Source organism: Peromyscus eremicus, chromosome 2, assembly GCF_949786415.1.
Source record: "Peromyscus eremicus chromosome 2, PerEre_H2_v1, whole genome shotgun sequence".
Taxonomy (NCBI): Eukaryota; Metazoa; Chordata; class Mammalia; order Rodentia; family Cricetidae; genus Peromyscus; species Peromyscus eremicus.
Genome location: NC_081417.1, coordinates 86,929,551 through 86,948,981, shown reverse-complemented (window position 1 = coordinate 86,948,981; position 19,431 = coordinate 86,929,551). Strand labels below are relative to the sequence as shown.

At 43.5% G+C, this 19,431-nt stretch overlaps 1 protein-coding gene across 1 annotated transcript in view; it reads left to right on the top strand.

Moving 5' to 3' along the window:
- The window catches only part of Cdk5rap2 (CDK5 regulatory subunit associated protein 2), a 188,342-nt gene that overhangs the window by 125,999 nt on the left and 42,912 nt on the right, over positions 1 to 19,431 (top strand). Inside the window, exons 20-22 of the mRNA XM_059255817.1 lie at positions 4,418 to 4,850; positions 9,370 to 9,601; positions 15,590 to 15,721. Coding sequence (XP_059111800.1) covers positions 4,418 to 4,850; positions 9,370 to 9,601; positions 15,590 to 15,721 — 797 coding nt within the window. The remainder of the gene's footprint in view (positions 1 to 4,417; positions 4,851 to 9,369; positions 9,602 to 15,589; positions 15,722 to 19,431) is intronic.

Genomic DNA, 19,431 nt, shown 5'->3' with positions numbered 1-19,431 from the left:
ATTTACCTTCCTGTTCCCATTTCTGCCGTCTGTGGTCCATTCTCCATAGAGTAGCCAGGGTCTTTTTAAGACTTACGTCAGGTTACATCTCTTGTATGTTAACACCTTTTAATGGGTTCCCACTGTCACAGTCGGATCAGAGCTTCTTGACCCAACCTCTGCTATTTCTCCATCTTTATCAGCCACACTTGTGTTTGCTGGGCCTCAGCCACACTGACCAAGCTTGTTCTTAAAGGGGCCTCCGCTAGCTAGTGTTGTCTCTACTGTGATAGACTCACCAAAAGGTACAATCAGCAGATCCTCAGTGAGCAGTCAGCTTTGTGGAGAGGTCCCTCCTGACTACTTGGTTTAAAGAGATCCCATTTGTACATTTTCTGTCAGATTTCTTCTCTCCTTCCTTCTCATTCATAATTCTTACATTATATTGTATAAGTACTGTGCATTGATTTAGCTATCACTGTATGCACAGCTGTGTCTGTCTTTGCCTTAATGGCATGTCCATTCCTCTTTGGAAGAATGGAAAGTATCCACACAGTATTTGAATGAATGGCAGATAGTTGAGCATTCCACAGTGCAGCAAAGGTTATGTTTGGGAAGCCAGAAAGAGTTAGAGCTCTCTTGGAGTCAGAAAGGGCTGGGTTTTAATCTTTGCTCTACCACTTGGCTGGGAGCTTGTTTCTCTTTGAGCCTGTTTCTTCTTCTGGTCTCACAGCCTGTGAGGATGTTGTGTATTTAAAGGACCTGACACATGGCAAGTGCTTAGTAAATGTCAGTGCCTTCTCTTATACCTTCTGCTTGGCACAGATGCTCAGGAGGGTGTAGAAGTGTCCCACTCAGGCTTTCTGAAGAGACCTTTGGACCACACCAATCCAAAGGTCCTGACTACAGAGACAGCTTAATGAATTCACTGTTCCCATTTCCAGCCAAGCAACACTTGAAATGTGTGATTGAATAGCCACCACTTCAGTATATTGCAGTGGCCTCCTTTGCCACTGTTTACTCCCCATTTGTCAAATCTTTTTCTTAGGTTTTAGTGTGTGTTGTTTGGTGATGAGTGATTGTCCTCCTTTGACTAGCTGACTAGCAGTTGTCATTATTTTTTACCTGTATTAAGAAAGAAAAGGAAAGAAAGGAAAATTTAGTTCTGATACTAAGAATATCAGAAATATTTTTAAAGTCGAGGTTTATTATAGCTTTAAGGTGGTCTGTGTAGTCTAAATGATCTCACACCAGAAGTGAGTGGTGCAGCATACATTTTGCTTTTAATTTTTAAATTTTGAGTTGAATTCACTCCCTTGATCTAGACTGTGGGACTCTGGAAATGAGGTGGCCCTTACTGCTGTTTGCAGAGGCCATGTTGAGAACATGGACTGACATCAGAGGAAGGCTGGATGTATCTGTCTCACAGGTTTCATGAAATAAAGCAGTAAGGAGAAACTGAGTGGAAAAGGCAAGGAAAGTGACACAAAGGCTTCTCTAGCTCACCTCTACCTGAGGGGCCCTTCTTCTAGAAGGCAGTCATAGCTCCTAGACAACCCTTGCCTGGAGCACTTTCTCTCAGTTCTCTAACTGTTTCACCTGTGCTCCATTTTTTCATTTGCTTTCTTTATTTTGTCAGCGATTTAAACTTTATTCTTGGTGTATAGGGGAGGGGCTGGAGAGATGGCTCAGAAATTAAGAGTACTTGCTGCTCGTCCAGCACCCTTATGGAGTTCAGATCTGTCTGTAACTACGTTCCAGAGGATCTGACACCCTCTTCTGGCTTCTGCAGGGACTGCATGCCTTGCTGTGTAGGCATAAAACAAAAATAGACACACACACACAAAGTAAAAAGAAATCTTAAACCCTTTTCTGTACTCTTCAATAGATTGCTTTCTGTTCTCTTGGATATGAATTTTCTGATTTCTTAGTTGTCATTTTTGGCATATTCATATGTATATGTGGGTGTGATATGTGGTACATGTATGAGGCAGGTGTGTGTGCCTGTAAGCACACATGTGGAACACAGAGTAAAATGCCAGGTGCTTTCCTCTGTTACTGTCTGCCTCATTGCTCTGAGACAAAGGCCTGTCATTGAGCTGGAAGCTCACCTTTTCAGTTATTGTGGCTGGCAATGAGCTCTTGGTGTACACCTGTCTCTGCTCTCCAGTGCTTGAATTACAGGCCCATGCATCAATTTTTACATGGGTGCAAAGAACAAGCTTTCTTACTTACTAAGCCATTTTGCCTGACTGATTGTTGTCTTTTTAAAGAGAGGATTTTTCATGCAAATTTAGTTTGTGTTTTTAACCACCCACACCCTTAGTCTCCTAGGGTGAGAATACTGAAGTTGTCTCAGCTTGGCCCTTTGGGGCCTATAACTTCTGTCAGATTTCATTTCTGCCCTGAGGGTGAATTTGTGGATCTGTTGTTACCACCCACCTCAATTCCAGGCTGTGTTTCCTTTTGGGATCTTTGGTTTTGTGCCCTCTTGTTATGTATTGAGCCCTGTGGTGCACCTCTTGTTGTGTATACCTGCCTGCTGTCATTTCTGTGAGTGGATGAGAGTGGAAGGAGCACATGTGTGTTACACCACCATCGTGACGGGAAATCTCTCCTTTGCACAGTAGCTCTTCACCTTTTGAAGTCCATTTGTGAGGAGGCCTGTCCTTTGCTCAGCACGATGTGGCATGTGAGATCTTCCTGTGTCCTCTGCCTACTTCCTAGCCTTACTTTTTTCTTTACTGCAGAGTGACCATGACTATTCATCGCAGTGTCATGCTTCCACCACCATTCAGTTCCCCTGTGACTCCCCATTGCCTTGTAGATTAGTCTCTTATTTACCACCCCCTTTCTAGCATCAGTTTACATCTTTGCTGGAGCCCTTCTGCCAGTACAGTGTTCAGCACACAAAGGAGCATGTGCCAGACCAGAACCATCCTGGCTGCTTCCCATGCTGGCTTTACTCCAAGTCCCTGAAAAGCAGAGCCAGAGACTCAGACTTGTGTAGGGGAGCAGGAAACCAGTGAAGATGGTTGGTGTGGGCAGCTGGGCAGGTGGGCAGTTTAGCCTGGGCTTCTGTCCTCAGGATGGAAGCTAGGACATTCATGCCACAGCTCTCAGCTCAGAGATCTCAGCTCTCTCCACTCCAGCCTGTCTTGCTGGCTGGCTCAGCTTTGGAAAGAGCTCCAGGGTAGCAGAGAAGCATAGGGTGCTTGAAGTGGGACCTGTTGTGTCTCCACTGTCCACACAGCTGCAGCTACTATCAGAGGTGGGGCAAGGGCACATGGCAAGGGACAGTGAAGAACATCTGCTGCCTGGATGCTACTTCTTTTAATCCTCATTGCTCCTTTAATCTTCCTCTTCTGTGGAAGGAAATTTACCTCCCTGTCAAAGAATCACGTAGAGTTTGGAGCCATTTCATTTGTTTGTTTATTCATTTATTTATTTGAATTTATTTTCTGGCTGGGGTCATATTGAGAGCCTTGCATATGCTAAGCAATTGCTCAGTCTCTGAGCAATACTGTCAACCCCTGAAGCCATTTTTATTTGTCCTTTTCCAAGTTTGCTTTCTACTGCTGTGAAAAAGACCTTGTCCAAAAGCAACTTGGGGAGCATGGTGTTTATTTGGCTTACAGGTTATAGTCCATCATCAGAGAAAGCAAGGCAGGAATCTAAGCAGAGACCATGGAGTAATGATGCTTACTGGCTTGCTCAGGCTGCTTTCTTATACATTCCACAATCACTGCCCAGGGATGGCACTGCCCACAGTGGGCTGGGTCCCTCCCTATCAGTCAAGAAAATGCCCCCACAGGCTTGACTATAGGCCAATCTGAAGGGGCATATTCTCAATTGAGATTCTCTCTTCTCAGATGACCCTAGATTGTGTCAATTTGACAAAAACAACTAGCACAGCCTTCAAAGCAATGCACTTTGTGCTCTATCTGCATGCTTGTTATGAAGCATCCTTTCATTAATATCTGTTTATTGAGCACCCGTTATACAGCAAGATGGATCAGGTCACCCATGGAATATCCAGGTTGGCATAATTCATCCAAAGCCAATATTATGTACTGAACGTGGGAAGGGGGCCAATGTCATGGAGTAGGGCACCCTATTATTGCCATGGGCATCCTGTGATCCCATTTGCAACTTCCTAGGCCAGCCCCCTTTTATATATTCATGTGGTCCCCTTAATTGGCTTTGTACCTGTGTGACATTATCCATGAACTCAACAAAGTAATATCTGTCTTGTTTGGGTGTTGTGAGGTTGCATGAGATCAGATGTTTGTCATGGTTCCTAGCATATTTGGGAACTCACTATGTTTAATGTAGGTCGAATCTGGACAGGATTGGTGGGGGAAAACTTGGGAGGCTGAGTTGTTGATGAAGCTGAATCAGGAGGCTGATTCCTCTGCTGTCTTCTTTGGAGAAACAGGCCAGATCTTCTGAAAGCACTCGGTGCCTTACTTTTCGAACGAATTTGCTTGGCGCAGCAGGGGCTTCCTGGAGATCACCTTGATAGTAAAGCTCAGAAGGCACTTCAGCAAGTAGCTGTTCAGTTGAGAGATGAACTTGGCCATTCCTTCCCAGACAACTCATTCTCCAAGTCACGCAATGAACTCAAGTCAACATGGGGAACCTGGCTAGTAAAGACAGGTGACGAAGCCAAGATGGAGCTGAAGAATGCCTCAGTGCAAACTATCACCGTAGAGGACACCCCACATGGATTCAAATCTGAAAGGAAGAGAGAAGCTTGGGAAGAGAAACCAGAAGAGGCCATTTTCAACACTGACCCTGAGTCAGAGGCCTTGTGTGAGATGCCAGGACTACAGGCCACTCCCTTCTCATTCCTCAGTACAATCAACAAGGTAAGGTTTTGTATATAGTAATTATGTATTTACCTTAAACAACAATAACAAAAAAGTTTTAGAAAATCACCTTCAATGCCACCACATTTTCTGTTTCTGTGAAGGCCAAGTCTGGCAGCTTCCTTTTCCTGTGTTGTCCCCAGCCTCTATCTCCAGGCCTCTCCTCTTCTCTGCCCCCTTCTTCCTCTCCTCCCACTTTTTACTCTGACCCCAGCCCTATCTTATTTACCAGGATACTTTTGTGTTTTCACTAGGAAAAACACACATGGAATTCTGTTTATCTATCTGCCTGCAACTTTCTCTTTGGTTTTATGAACTAGGATGTTTCCCCATGATGGCTGCTTAAGATTCCATTGGACCAGAGTTTATATCTACTGAAGGGCATTTACATTAGCATGTTGCAGTAAAATTCTAGCAACTCAACTTTAGAGGATGAGAGCCTGGCTTCTGTTTTAGGAGGGCTTTGGTTGGGAGACATCATTCTGAGAGCTTTATTTCTATTGGATACCAGATTCTGAGCCCTCAGGGTTAGCCAGCCTAAAGTAAAGGGCTGAGGCTGGGGCACGCACTGTGTCTGCCTGAAAGACCACCCCTGTTCCCTGTTAAGATGCCCTCCAGCCACAGTGGTCCAAAATAGAGAGATCTGGTTTTGCTGAGTGAATATGTGTGTGCTGGTATTCTCTCTGAGCTGCTCTGTAAGCTGTAAGCACAGTCCCACAGGCCAGATGATTAAGTACCAGACTTTCTTGTCAGTGCATGATTGGACCTACATTACAGTACTTTGGGAGTGAGGGTTGGTGTTGAGAATCTCTGTAACAGAGATGTGTTCTGATGGAGAAGGAAGGGGTCATGATTCTGATACCTTTAGTGAAGGCTGTGGGATGCTTGCTACTGATGGCTGTTTTGTCTCATAGAAATCAACTGTACACACTGCTTCATAGCATCAGAATGGAGAATTAAGTTTATTTTCTGACCACTAAATTACTGCTTTTGTGCTACCAAACAGAGTTAGATATATCATTAGCAAAATTGCTTTTGATTGTTTTAAATTATGCACCAAAACTGTAATTTCTAGAAAAGGGTTTTCTAAAGATATCAGTAGAGACTAAAACAAAAAAAATATGTACTGCCATTATATTAATGGTACTCAAAATGCAAATTTGTTCAGTTTGGCTAGAATAGAATTGCTCTTGTTTGCCCCAGCTCCTTCAGTTTGTATTAGGAAAACTAGGTAGGATTATTTATTTTTTTTCTTTTTTGTTTGATTGCTTGTTTGCTTTTTTCTGGTGTGTGGTAGATACCATCCTATATTTAGGAAATTGGATAATTGAATGGACTTAATTTTCCAAATATGTTAATTTTATTTTCAAATAAAATTATTTTTGCCATGTTTTCAAAACAAAGAAAATTTTATCATTTACTTATATTTATCATCATCTGTATGTACCGAGGACTGTGCTGAGTTCCCTATATTATCTGACTTAATTGTTTCAACAAATATGAGTAGGTATTACAATCATTGTACATAGGAAGAAACACAGTGCCGCAAGACTTAGAGACCTGACCAGAATGCCTCAGTTGGCAAGTGGAGAGGGGGTAGTTGCTTGCTTGGCTTCAGAGGAAGGCAGACATTGGCTTCCTTTGTGGCTTTGGTAGTGGCAGAATTGGTAATCCAGTGACTTAAGCCAGAACTCTGGTATCTAGTTAAAAAGAATATCATTGCAGCCTAAGAGTGAGGCAGAGACCAGATAGCCTGCTTGTTACATGGTTATAGAGGACTTTATAGATATACTTGTGCTTGTATCAGGCCTGGCTGCCTACCTTACCTCTCTCAGTACCTTGAATGGGAGCAGTGCAACCCCAATTCCCAGGCTATATGGAAGCATAATGAGGTAAGAATGCATGTGCCTAGAGCAGTGTGACTATGTGGCAGGAGCTTAGAACATGTGAATTCCATTCCTAAGTAAGGCCTTACAGTCTGCCATCATTAATAGCGATGGTAGGTGGGACTGCTTCAGTCCATACGGCAGCGTTTTATGTGGTGTTATTTCAGAACTTGTGTTAGGCTGACTGTTGGCAGTCTTCCATCTTCAAATAGGCTTTGGCATTTGTACACTTCAGATCTCTTCTTTGCTGCCATATGACACACAGATTTGGGTCCAAGAATAAAGATTGGTGGAAACCCAGGACCAAGAATTTGACTGTTATTTCCCAGTCCTCTGCTGAGGCATTTACCTCCTCCCAAGTGGTTCCTCTCACTTCCTCAGACTGCCCTTGTCCTTGAACATTTTCTCTTCTCTTCCTTGGAACTCCAGGACAGAAAGCATCTCACTTTTCCTAACAGTCTTGGAATCTGAAGAGCTACTTTGACCCCTGAGCCTTTTTGCTGAATGATGTTTGAGTAGCTCTTTGACATCTTGGTTCTTTGAGAACAAGCATGATAGAACATTTCCATAATTCCCTAAGCAAGTCCTGTACTCCTTAGTAGTCAAACCAGTTTCCCACCTTCCCATCCCAAGTGCTAAGCAGCCACTAAAATCTACCTCTGGTCTTGGACATTTCCTGCAATATGTGACTAGCTTTTCCACTCAACGTAATGCTTTCAGCGTTCTTTCATATTACAGTAAGAGATAGTTCTTCCTTTGTTTTTTTACCACGTAGCATTCTGGGGTATGGCTATTTCACATTTTATTTTGGATATTATGCATTTCTTTGCTACTCATGCAGATGTTTGTGTGATCAGGTGTTTTTACTTCCCTTGATTAGATACAAAGGGTAAAGATGGTGGGCCACATGGTTACTCTGTGTTTAGCCATTTTGAGGAACTTCTGATTTACTGGCTGTGCCATTTTACCTTCTTCCTAGCAGTGTATGAGTCTTCCAGTTCCACCACTTCCTCACCCACATTAGTACCATCTCTGACTGTAGGTTCCCTAGTGGGAGTGAAAAGGCATGCGTGTATTCTGTTGAGATTTCAGTTGCATTTCTCTGACGGCCGGTGAAGCTGAGCATCCTCCCATGTGCTTGTTAGCCCTGTGTTGTCTCCAGAGACATGTCTCCCTGATCGCTTTCCTGTTTTTTAATTGGACCACTGTATTTCATTATTATTGAGTTGTAATACTTTGTATATTCTAGATTTGAGTCTGTCTTCTCAGTTTTTGAGTGTGTTTGAAATTCACCACTGGAAAGACATCCTCATTTGGCCTCTAGAGTGTCTAGTATATACTGGATTGGAACCTATGATAAGTGTGATAAAGATATGTAGAGGCTGAAACCCTGGGCCTTACATTCAGGTGTGGAAGACAGGCAGTGAATATGGATTTTCTCAGCCATTACAATGATGCTGATGTCCTCTGGAGAAAATGGCAGGGGACACTGAGTGTATAACAGGAAGCTTTGGCTTGGACTTGGAAGTCAGGGGCTTGTTCTCTTGAGGATGGCACATTTGAACTGTCCTGATGAATGATTGCTTAGTAGGGAAGTGGAGGTGAGCAATTATGAGTGTTCTAGACAGATATGCTAAAGCCCTGAGATGCAAGAAGTGCGGTATTTTGAGGAACCTATAGAAGGTTAGTGTGACCAGAGAGTGGGCTAAAGTGGGGATGGGCAGTGACTTAGACTATAGGTCATGCTTTACTTTGTAAGCTGTGGTATGGACATTGACTGACTTATAATTGCCAGGAAACTGTTAACGTTTTAAGCAACAAGGAAAAGACAATTTGCCTTTTTGCTGCAGGATGGAGTGGATTAGAGAGACTCAAAGTGAATGCTACAGTACCCAGGAGGTTGCCTAGGTGAGAGCTAGGAACCTATACTAGGGGTGCCAGAGAAAAATGAGGAGACTTAGAAGAACCAAGAAGCACCTTAGGAATTGTACTTAACTGGAGTCGGCTGAGCCATGAACAGGAGTGATGAGAATAAAGGAAGTTTCATGAAGACTCTTAGCTTTCTGGATGGCGTAGTGAGTGGATGAGCATAATAGCTGTGATAGTAACCTGCTGGTGGGGATGTGGCATGATGGAATCTAGGAGTTGATCGCCTATAAAGCTTTCATTTAAGTTAGGCAGATTGGAAGCTCTGAGTTTGGAAAATATACTAGGTAGCAACCCAGTCAGTAGCCACTTAAGTAGAGGACTAGCAAAAATATAAGACAGATGAGTTCACAATAGGAATAGTGGGAAATGAGGAAACAGATAAAAACAAAAATAAAAACATTTCCTAGAAAACTGTGTTAAAGATGGGATGGCCATATTTATAATGTTTGGGTTATCCAAAGAGACCATGGGCCAGGGCCTGAATGGTGTAAAGAAAGGCCCTTGACAGTCAGTGTGTGTATATGTCTGCAAAGGGGGGTGGGGATCTGCCAAGATCTATGCTCTTTCTTAGGGATGGATAAAGATGATGCTATTATAGGACTAGAGGTAAGTAGTTTGAAACTTATTTTAAAAACGCAAAAATGTTGCCCACGAAACAAAAGAATGTTTTAATCACACTCAGTACTGTTCATGTGTGTTTCCAGGATGCTGAGAAGATGGGCTTTCTGATCCAATTAAAAACACCTGAGTTATTGGAAAATAAGTATGATCTTCCTGCCTCCCCAGAGGTGGTGGCTCAGCTCCAGGGCCAGGTTCTAGAGCTGCAGGGGGAGCTGAAGGAGTGTAAAACACGTAATAAGCAACTCCATAACAAGCTAATTCTTGCAGAGGCAATGATGGAGGAGATGGCAACGCCCAAACCTGTGCTGCTGAATGGTAAGCATCAAGAAAATGTGTTCTCTATGAGCTGGGTGAGTAGCCCACAGAACTGCCTAAAATACTATTCCTGTCGTTCAGAATTGTGGTAAGTTTGTATATAAGCTTAATGAACTGCAGTGATTAATCTTAACTCCTGAAAGATGCACAGTGGATAAATATGAGAAGGGAAACAATTGGCTTTTTGTTTTGGAGTCTGGACTCGTGAGATTTGTAGTATTCTTAGGTCATGGAGGCAGGGGTCTCTGTTGCATTCCCTTGAAATCCTGTATGGGTGCCTTGGTTTGAATCTGGATTTTTTGGACTAGCTCCCAGGCCTGTGAGAGACTTAGCAGGTGGCAGTATGGTTTGTTAAGTGATGGTCTTCTTTGCAGAGTTATCTGACTAACTTGAGGCTCACCTCAAATGCTACTGACTTTCTCTCTTCTGTACACTTACCATAATTCCCTACTTATGGTCCTTCTGGAACCTATGGGTTAAAATATCCCTAAGGAGGTAAAATCCAAAGACTTGGACGAAACATCTCAGACACCTGAACTAGGTGGCTCCTAGTTCAGGACAGTAGTACTTCAAGATTTTGGACCACCAAAATTAGGAGCTGTGGCTTTGTTGGAGGAAGTGTGTCATGTCACTGGAGGTGGGCTTTGAGGTCTCCTATATGCTCAAGCCATGCCCAGTGAGACAGACTACTTCTTGTTGCCTTCCTATCAAGATGGAGGACTCTCAGCTACAGCACCATATTTGCCTGCATGCCACCGTGTTGCACCATGCAACGCGGACTGGACCTCTGAAACTGTAACCAGGCCACCACAATTAAATATTTTCCTTTATAAGAGTTACTGTGGTCATAGTGTCTCTTCACAGCAATAGGAACCCTAACTAAGACAGAAGTTGGTACCAGGGACTGGGGTATTGCTGTGAAAGACTGGACCATGTTTGTGTTTGGAGGAATTTGGGCTTTGGTACTTTGGGTTAGGAAAGAAGTAAAATGCTTTAAGTGCTGCTTAATGACCCTACTAGTAGGAGCATGGAAGATAGTGGTGCTAAGAGTGATTTGAACTGTCAGGGGTTGGCTCAAGAGGTTTCAGATGAGAAGAGTTTTAGTATATTGCCTAGAAATCATTCTTGTGATATTTTGGTGAAAAATATGGCTGCTTTCTGTCCTTGTCTGAAGAGTTTGCCTGAGGCTGAAATGAAGAGTTTTGGGTAAATCCGTTGGCAGAGGAAATTTCAAAACAGGCCAGTATAGACTCTGTTGTATGGTTACTAGTGTTATCTCTAATGAAGATATATAATGAGAATGAACAAACTGAGCAAGGAAAAATACAAAATGTAAAATTTGAGGAGAAAAGGAGCACCAGAAAATGGAATGGAGGTATGTCCTGTGTTCAATGAGATAAACAGATTAAGAAATGGGATAATTCGAGGCCAGCCTGGACTACCAAGTGAGTTCCAGGAAAGGCGCAAAGCTACACAGAGAAACCCTGTCTCGAAAAACCAAAAAAAAAAAAAAAAAAAAAAAAAAAAAAAAGAAATGGGATAAAAGAAGTGGTGACCTCAAGGCAGCATCCCACCCAACTAAGTTTCCAATTTGTGAAAAGGAATTAAAGAAAAGCTTGGAGCCAGCTGTGGTGGTGCATACCTTTAATCCCAGCACTGGGAAGGCAGAGGCTGGTGGATCTCCGAGTTTGAGGCCAGCCTGGTCCAAAGATTCAGTTCCAGAACAGCCAATCTTTGGCAGTGAAAGTGACCATCAAAAACAGAAAGCTGGTGAAGATGTAATTGATCAAGGGGGCCATGTTCCTGCTCCAGTAAGCAGCAGACCTTGGCAACTTCAGCCACATGACCCTGGCTTTAAAGATAGAAGAAAGGACTAAGGAGAGTCACTGAGGCGAGGCATATATCATGGGTATCCCTGAATGGAGGCCAAGAGAGACCATTTCCATGAAATTGTGATGTTGAATCCTGGATTATCTTGGAGACTCCAAGATTTTGGAGATGCCAGAGCCATGGGATACCTGCCAGGGAAAGCTGCTAACAGGGAGTGGAACCAGCCCAGGAGAAAGAAGTGTGTTGGATATAAAGTTTGGAGTTTGCCCAGCTAGGTTTTGGTCTTGCTTTGGTCCTTAATTTCCTTGCTGTGCTCCCTTCCCTACCTTTTGGAATGGTAACATATATCATATGCCATTATATGTTGGAAGTATGTGATATACTTTTTTAATTTTGATTTTACAGGGGATTACAGTTAAGAGATTACATGAATCCCAGAAGAGACTTTGAAGTTTGGACTTTTAAATATGGTTGAGACAGTGGTAGACTTTGGGGACTTTTGAAGTTGGACTGAATGCATTTTTGTATTATGATATGGCCACAAGCCTTTGGGGGCCAGGAAGTAGAATTTGGTAGTTAGAAAGGAAATGGCCCCCAAAGGGAGTGGCTCTATTAGGAGGCGTGGCTTTGATGGAGTAGCTATGGCCTTGTTGGAGGAAGTGTGTCACTGTGGGGGCAGGCTTTGAAGTCTGCTATGCTCAAGATACTGCCCAGTATCTCAAACCATTCCCTGTTGCTTTTGGATCAAGATGTAAGGGCTCTCTGCTCCTGCTCCAACACCATGTCTGCCTGCTTCCTACCATGTTGATAATGGATTAAACCTCTGAACTGTAATCAAGACACCACAATTAAATATTTCCTTTATAAGAGTTGCCATAGTCATGGTGTCTCTTCACAGCCAGCCTTCACTAAGACAGCCAACCCTCTGAGAATCTGGAGAGTACAGAGAACCCTCATAGAACACTTTAGGTCAGTATGAAAGTAGCATTTACATCTTTGCAAAATTTTTATGAACCTACAAATGTGTCTATGTTGATACTTGATTTTGATCTCCTGCTGTAAGCAAATGACAGTCACATGGTGAACCTTTATCCACAATAGGAACCTTTATTAAACCCTGTGTGCCAATCTGTTCAAGACTCTGTGGTGATAGGAGCACAAAACAGATGAGGTCTGTTTCCAGCTTCTGTTCTCGAGTGTGTGTGAAGACAAACTGCTAAGTGTATAATACAATGCCTGTGAAAATGCACCGGAGAAAGTAGAGCAGGATGAGGGGCTTGTGGAATGAGGAGTGAACAGGGTTCAGTAATCCTCATGAATGTTAGGATGCTCTATGACAAGGATGAGGAGCAGTTATCATCCTGGGGAAAGGAACAAGGGCAACGGCCCTGGTATTGCTACACTTGAGAACTTAGGTATAGAGTAGAGAGACCAGTTACATGGCTGGTGTGCATGCATGGGAGAGGGGCAGATGTGGAAGGTGAGGTCAGCAGACTAGGTGGATGTGCTATCAGAGACCATTCTAGGATTTCCCTTTAGAAGAATAGAAACTGTTGGAGGCTTTTGAGCCACACCGTGACATGATCTGACTTAAGCTTTAGAACAGGAGTTGACAAAGTACTGTCTGTGGGCAAATCAAGCTTGGTGCTTGCTTTTGTGATTTAAGCTTATTGATACCCAGCCCCATTCATTCACATATCATCTGTAACTGATTTATTATGAAGTAGAGTTAAAGGTATGCTAGAGACCCTAAAGTAAAAATGTATCATTTCACTTTTTGAAGGAAATAGGCCAACTTATGTTTTAAAGGGATAGTTTCCTTTGCAGTCCATTGGAAGAATGGGGTTGCCTTGCAACAGGATAGGAAAGACCACAGTAGAGACCAGCTTGGGAGATGTTAAATTTCTTGCTAAGGGTTTGTTAAACATCCCAGTAGAGACTTCAGGTAGGAGACAGGTGAGTTTGGAGTCTAGAAGAGGAGAATAAGCTTGAAAAGAAACCAGGGAATAGCCACATATACTGATATTTGATGTTGTATAGCTCAGATCCATAGAGGTGAGGCTGAGAAGTTCTAGAGGTTAGAGGTTGGACTGAGGAGGGGCAGCAGGTGAGGTGGGACACCAAGTAAGGGTGACATCTCAGCATCTCAGATGATGTATTAGAGTCATGGTCAAACAGTGATGGTAAGATTGATGGTAAGAGGCTTTGAGTCTCTGCCTTGGTGTTTAATGAGGCCTTTAAGAAGAAAACCTCTGTGGGAGGGGCCTGATGGGCATGGCTTCCAGAGGGACAATATGGAGGCCAGAAGTTGGAGAGATCAAGGTTAGACACCTCTGTGGAACTGGGAGGTGTGAAGGGGTAGGGCCACCAGGTTCCAAGTTGTCAGTGAATCTATAGAGACCCAGTGAACCAGGAGACCGAGATGACTGAGGAAATTGGGGTAATCAGCAGGCAGACTGTAGGAGCTGCACAGTTGGGATTTCTGGAGGAATGAGTGTCTGCATGTGGCAGCAGAGAGCACAGGCTCTTATAGACCTCCAGGCTTATGATACGGGGATGTGGGAATAAGAACCTCTACCACAAAGGCTGCAGGAGAAGCAGTTTTCCTCAGGACAGCCTAGGTTTTCTTAGATCAAGGTCTAAGACAAATGTTCAGAAAATGTCTTAGTCGGGGTTTCTATTGCTGTGAAAACACACCATATCCACAGCAACTCTTATAATGAAAACATTTAATTAGGTGGCTCGCTTATAGTTTCGGAAGTTTAGTCCTTATCATGGTGTGGGGAGCATGGTGACATGTAGGCAGACATGGTGCGAGTGAAGTAGCTGAAAGTCCTATATCTTGCAGGTAACTGGAAGTGGTTTGAGAACACTTCGTGGTATCCTGAGCATAGGAAACCTCAAAGTCCACCCCCACAGTGACATACTTCCTCCAACAAGGCCATACCCACTCAAACAAAGCCACACCTCCTAATAGTGCCACTCCCAAAGAGATTATGGGGGGCAGTTACATTCAAACTACCACAGAAAGCTTGGCTATTTCTAGCTTGCCAATGAAAGATTCAAGTACTGGATAGGAAATTGTGTAAGATCAGGGCATTTCTAGAGTGGGTAAGGGTTGGAGGTAATCCTGGGAGCCCTGGGTTTCCTGTGGCACTAATAAAATGAGTCCTTGATAATTGTTGAACCCATCATACACATTAAATACATGATCTAATTGAATCTTCCTACTGTCTTTGGAGGCAGTTCCAGTAATTATTGTCTCCATCTTAAGCCCAGGCAGCAGTTGAAGAGAGGAAGTGACTTGGACACAGTTACTCCGGTACTCATTGCCAGGGTTCCATATGAAGTAGCCTGACTGATTCCAAAGCTTGCATTCATTCTTCTTCCATGGGGCCTAACACATAATAATACTCTCTCTCTCTCTCTCTCTTTCATAGGAATTTTGTGATGCTCTGCAGCCAGAGGCAGCTTCCTTTTAATTTTAGATTGTCTCTTAGGTTCACTTACTTGAGGTTTCAGGGTCAGTCACATTCTATAGAACCAGACTTCTTCCCTCCTTTCCCACTTCCCATTAATCCTTCCTTTCATCCATCTAGGCATCTAGTCACCCTGTTCGTTCACATTATCTGCCTGCCTGCTTTGTCTCCAGCCGGCTTGGGGAGTAGGAGAAAGACAGTCCACATAGAGTTCTCTACCTTCTGAGATCATTGACCAGTGTTGAGGGTGGGTTGGGCCTTTAGAGGTAAAGTGCTGTGGCGGAGGTGACCCAGCCAGCAGAGGGACTGGCATTTGTCTAGGACTTGCCATCTGCTCTACACACTTGCTGAGGCCCTAGACTACAGCAGCCAGGTGCTGCTCTGGCTATCACCCAGAAGCCTCTGGGGCTTCTCTCACTTTGGAAAAGTGAGCATGGGTTGATAGAATTCATTTTCTCACTCATACTTTTTTGAGAATTTGGACTTAAACCATTTCAGACAAGCTGTACTATATTTATGCTTTTATGTCCTGTTATGGCAGCTCGATAGATTAATTTTATCTTATAAATTGCATTTTGCCTCCCCAGTGTTTTTATTCTCCCAGTTGTATCTTTGTGTTCTTCTCAGTTGCTTGGCTAAATTTCAAGTTTGCTGTTTTATTTTTCTTTCTCATTGCCAGGGTCTGTAGCTCAGCCCGTTGTGAGAGCAGCCTACCAGGACAAGCCAGGCAAGCAAGAAGGACCTGAAACCACACACTCTGCTTGGAGAGACAAGGAAGTGGACAGTGACCAATACACAAGCTTTGAGATCGGTGAGAATTCAGCCACTATGCAACAGCTACTGAGTACTAGGCATTGTTCAGGGCCGTTTTACATCAAAGTCCTTACTAGGCCCTGAAGATCCCTCTTTGGGGGCTTCATGATTGTTCCCATATAACACAAAGGACAGGTGAGGTTTTGTGAAAATGACTGACTGAGGATCTCATAGCTGGTAGGGGGGCAGTAGAGACAGGGCACAGCAGAATGTCTGTGGGGCTTACTGGTCTATTTTCAGACTCCTGTGCAAGGCAGAGGGCGTGTTCAGGTTGTTTACCATGAGAAGACACAGTGTCATCTCTCAGGAGACCTCACACATCAGGGACATGGGAGTGTAGCAGACTGTTACCGTACAGCTTGGTGTTGGCTGTTGTTGAGTTGTGCTCTGTCCATCCAGGAGGAGTGGGTCCAAGGAGAGCCTGCTGCTGAGACCAGGACTGTGAGCTTTCCTAGTAGGTCAGTGGGGATGATGCAGTGATGAGTGAGGACTCCAGCAAGTTGTATCCCCTCCCTTTTATTATGAAGTGTTATCAGCACACAAATATACACAAAGGACAGTACAACAATGATGTACGTTCCTGTCCAGTCAGGATGAGGTAGTGCTTATGCTTATTCTTTTTACCTTAGATCTTTTATCCTTTCACTAAAAACAAAATCACTCTTGTTCTGGATTGAATTCACTTTGCAAGAAGTTATGGTCATTGGGAAGTCTAAATCAGTGACAAGATGGCAGGGAATAACCAGCCTATTGAAAAAGACTGAGCTGTGGCCCCTGGGCCCCCAGCTGTGCATTCTCCCCAGGCTAGAGGTTGCTGTGCTGATTGCATGGTCTTGTGCTTTGGGGTGGTTTGGCTTTCAAGAAAAAGCTGCTGTGCCAGGCAGCAAAGTGCTGGTTAGCTCAACTGTGGGTCATGGTGTAAATGTGAAATGCCCCTCACAGGCTCATGTGTTTAAACACTTGGTCCCTAGTTGGTGGTGCTGTCTTTAGAGGTTGTGGAATGTGGTTCTTGTTCATAGCTAATGATTAGTGGAGGTTTCTGGACCGTTCTTTCCCACTCAGTACCCATTTGTCACTAAGCTGCATTTATGTTTCTGAGTGTGTCTCCAGAGCTGTGCACACGTGGCTGCCTCTGCTTGAATTCCCCGTTCTCTTCTTGCCTCATTGAAGCTTCATTCTGAAGTCCCCACCCAAGATGTACCTTTTGTGAACAGGGTTTTTGAGTATCCTAGCACTTGAGCACAATTCTTTATTCAGTGACTGGCCATCTCAGGGCTGTATGCCATGGGTACAACTTAGCTTTGGCTCCTTTTTCAAGGACACCATGGTAGGTGCTTGGGGAAGGAATGGAGGGCTTCAGTTGTACAGGTACTATTGGTCTTACTCTTGAAGGTTTAGAGCTATCACTACTTATGTAAACCCCAGTCATAGGAGTGGTGTGGCAGAAGACAACATTTGCAGTGTTTCTACTTTTTTACTTTGAGTAGCTCCAGCTCTTAAAGCCTTGCCTTCCACTCCAGTAACACAACTCAGGTGAGGTGATAGGTCCATCGGCAGGTCTTGGCACATACATGGTCTAAGTCCCAAGGCCTACCAGCTTGCAAGTTCAGGCATACACACGCACACAGACACACACAGACACACACACACACGTTTCCCACAACAACATTCATACGGTTCTGACCAAACAGTGGAAGTAGTTTGCTTAGACCTTCATCAAGGGCTGCTGAGGACAGAATAGCAAAGTTACATTGTTTTACTGGTGACAGTGAGACTTGCTATGTATTAGCCTTGGAGCTGGGAAGTCAAGTCCCTGCCTCTGCTAAATCACAAATTGTTGTAGACTGTGGACTTTCAAGAGGACTTTTTTTTTTTTTTTTTTTTTTTTGGAAACGGGGGGGGGGGGAGGGCATGTGTCTTACCGTTTTTCCCATTTTGTTAAAAATAGATTTTTCTTTCACATAATGTGGACTGATTATGGTTTCCCCTCCTTCTACTCCTCTCAGTTCCTCCCCACTCCCACTCCCTTTCTGTCTCTGATTTGAAAACAAGCAGGTTTCTAAAGGATAATAATAAAATATAGTCTTGGCGACAGCCTGGATTGTTTAGAGATTCTTATAGGGCCCCTTTGGCCAACAGCTCAATTAGATATAACCCAATCTCAGTACTAAAAGCTTCATTTGGTGAAGAGAGTTGGACAGTTGGGACTGTCTCCTCCATTATTTGGCAATTTCATTTAAATCACTTTCATATATGTATATATTTTAGCAAGTTTTTGCTGTATTAAGTTTCTATACTACCTTGAGAGTATGGGAATGTTATGCTTGTTTCATCGTTAGGAGCAGAGTTTAAAGTGGAAGTCTAAGTGTGAATGTGAGCATGCGCACTCTCCCTGGCACTCTTAGTATTGTATACACAAATATCAGGGCCATTCAGTCTCTCTCAAAGTGATATTTGTATAGGAGTTACGTTTGTCTTTGCGTCATGATTCCTTAACAAAAAGCAATGTGACTAATCTTTAGTTCTTTGAGACAACATTTCTTCTTGCTATCTAATGCAGGCCATAGTATAATGAGAATGCTGTGTTTATAGGGGTGCCCAACCTCTTGTCATTGCAGCATGACATTGTGGTCTCAGATGTGTTGGGCTGCATCCATAGCTTCCTGGAACACATGTGACTTACGGAGCTAAGGTTGAATATGTGTATCTATTTTCTCATCTTGGAAGATAACTCCCTGGAACAAAATTTTTATTGAGTGATCTCTTGCTTGTTCTTTCTGTCCCTTACATTCCGAGCTCCAAGAACTTACCACATACCCTTTCCATCACTCATCTTTTGCCAGATACAGAGAAACAGATGAATGGCATGGTCCCTACTTGATAACACATTGTGCACTGTAGAAATGCTGTATTGAGAATACTTCCATTAACACATATACCCACTGTTTTCTAAAAACCAAATGATGATGTTGGCATGGTAAACAGAGGCAAGAGTGGACTTGAGACTCTGAGGAACAAATTGTAGAACCTGTGGCTCCACAGAATGTTGATGTGATTGTCTTTTAGAGAACTGTCATAGGTCATCTGGTCCAGCTCACATCGTTCCCCTTAAAGCCTTTCCTTAAGCCAGCTCTTGCTTGGATGTCTCCCGTGATGATATCTTCCATCTTTGATAGGTTGGTTCTAGGAAAGCAAGGGGCATTCCTGGGTTCCTTTACTGTTGTGTTCAAAAAACTACACTAGCCTTTTCCTGATGTTGTTCAGCTCTTTCTTCTCACTGTGGAGTATTCTTTGTACTTTACAAGTGAAATTCTGGAGGCTCAGAGTGGTTCATTAATTTTCTCAAGTAAGATTATTCAAAACAAAGTGGCAGAGCCAGTGTTGAAAACCACGTCTGTTGATTTAAAAAAAGAAATAAATGATATTTTTCAGGCCTAGAAAGATGGTCTTGGTAGTTTAAGAGCACTTACTGCTCTTGCAAAGGACCTGTCTCATCACCTATGTCCAGGCAGCTCTCAATTGCCTCTGATACGAGTTCTGACATGCCCTCCTGACCCCCAGGCACCTGTATGCATGTGCTGCATAGACAGACAAGCAGGCAGATAAATGCACACAGGGGGGTGCATAGCCCAAAGGTGAGTTCACAGAAGAAGGAAAATTAGACCTGAGTATGGAAGGACAAGTGGCCCTTCAGGGCCCAGCACATGC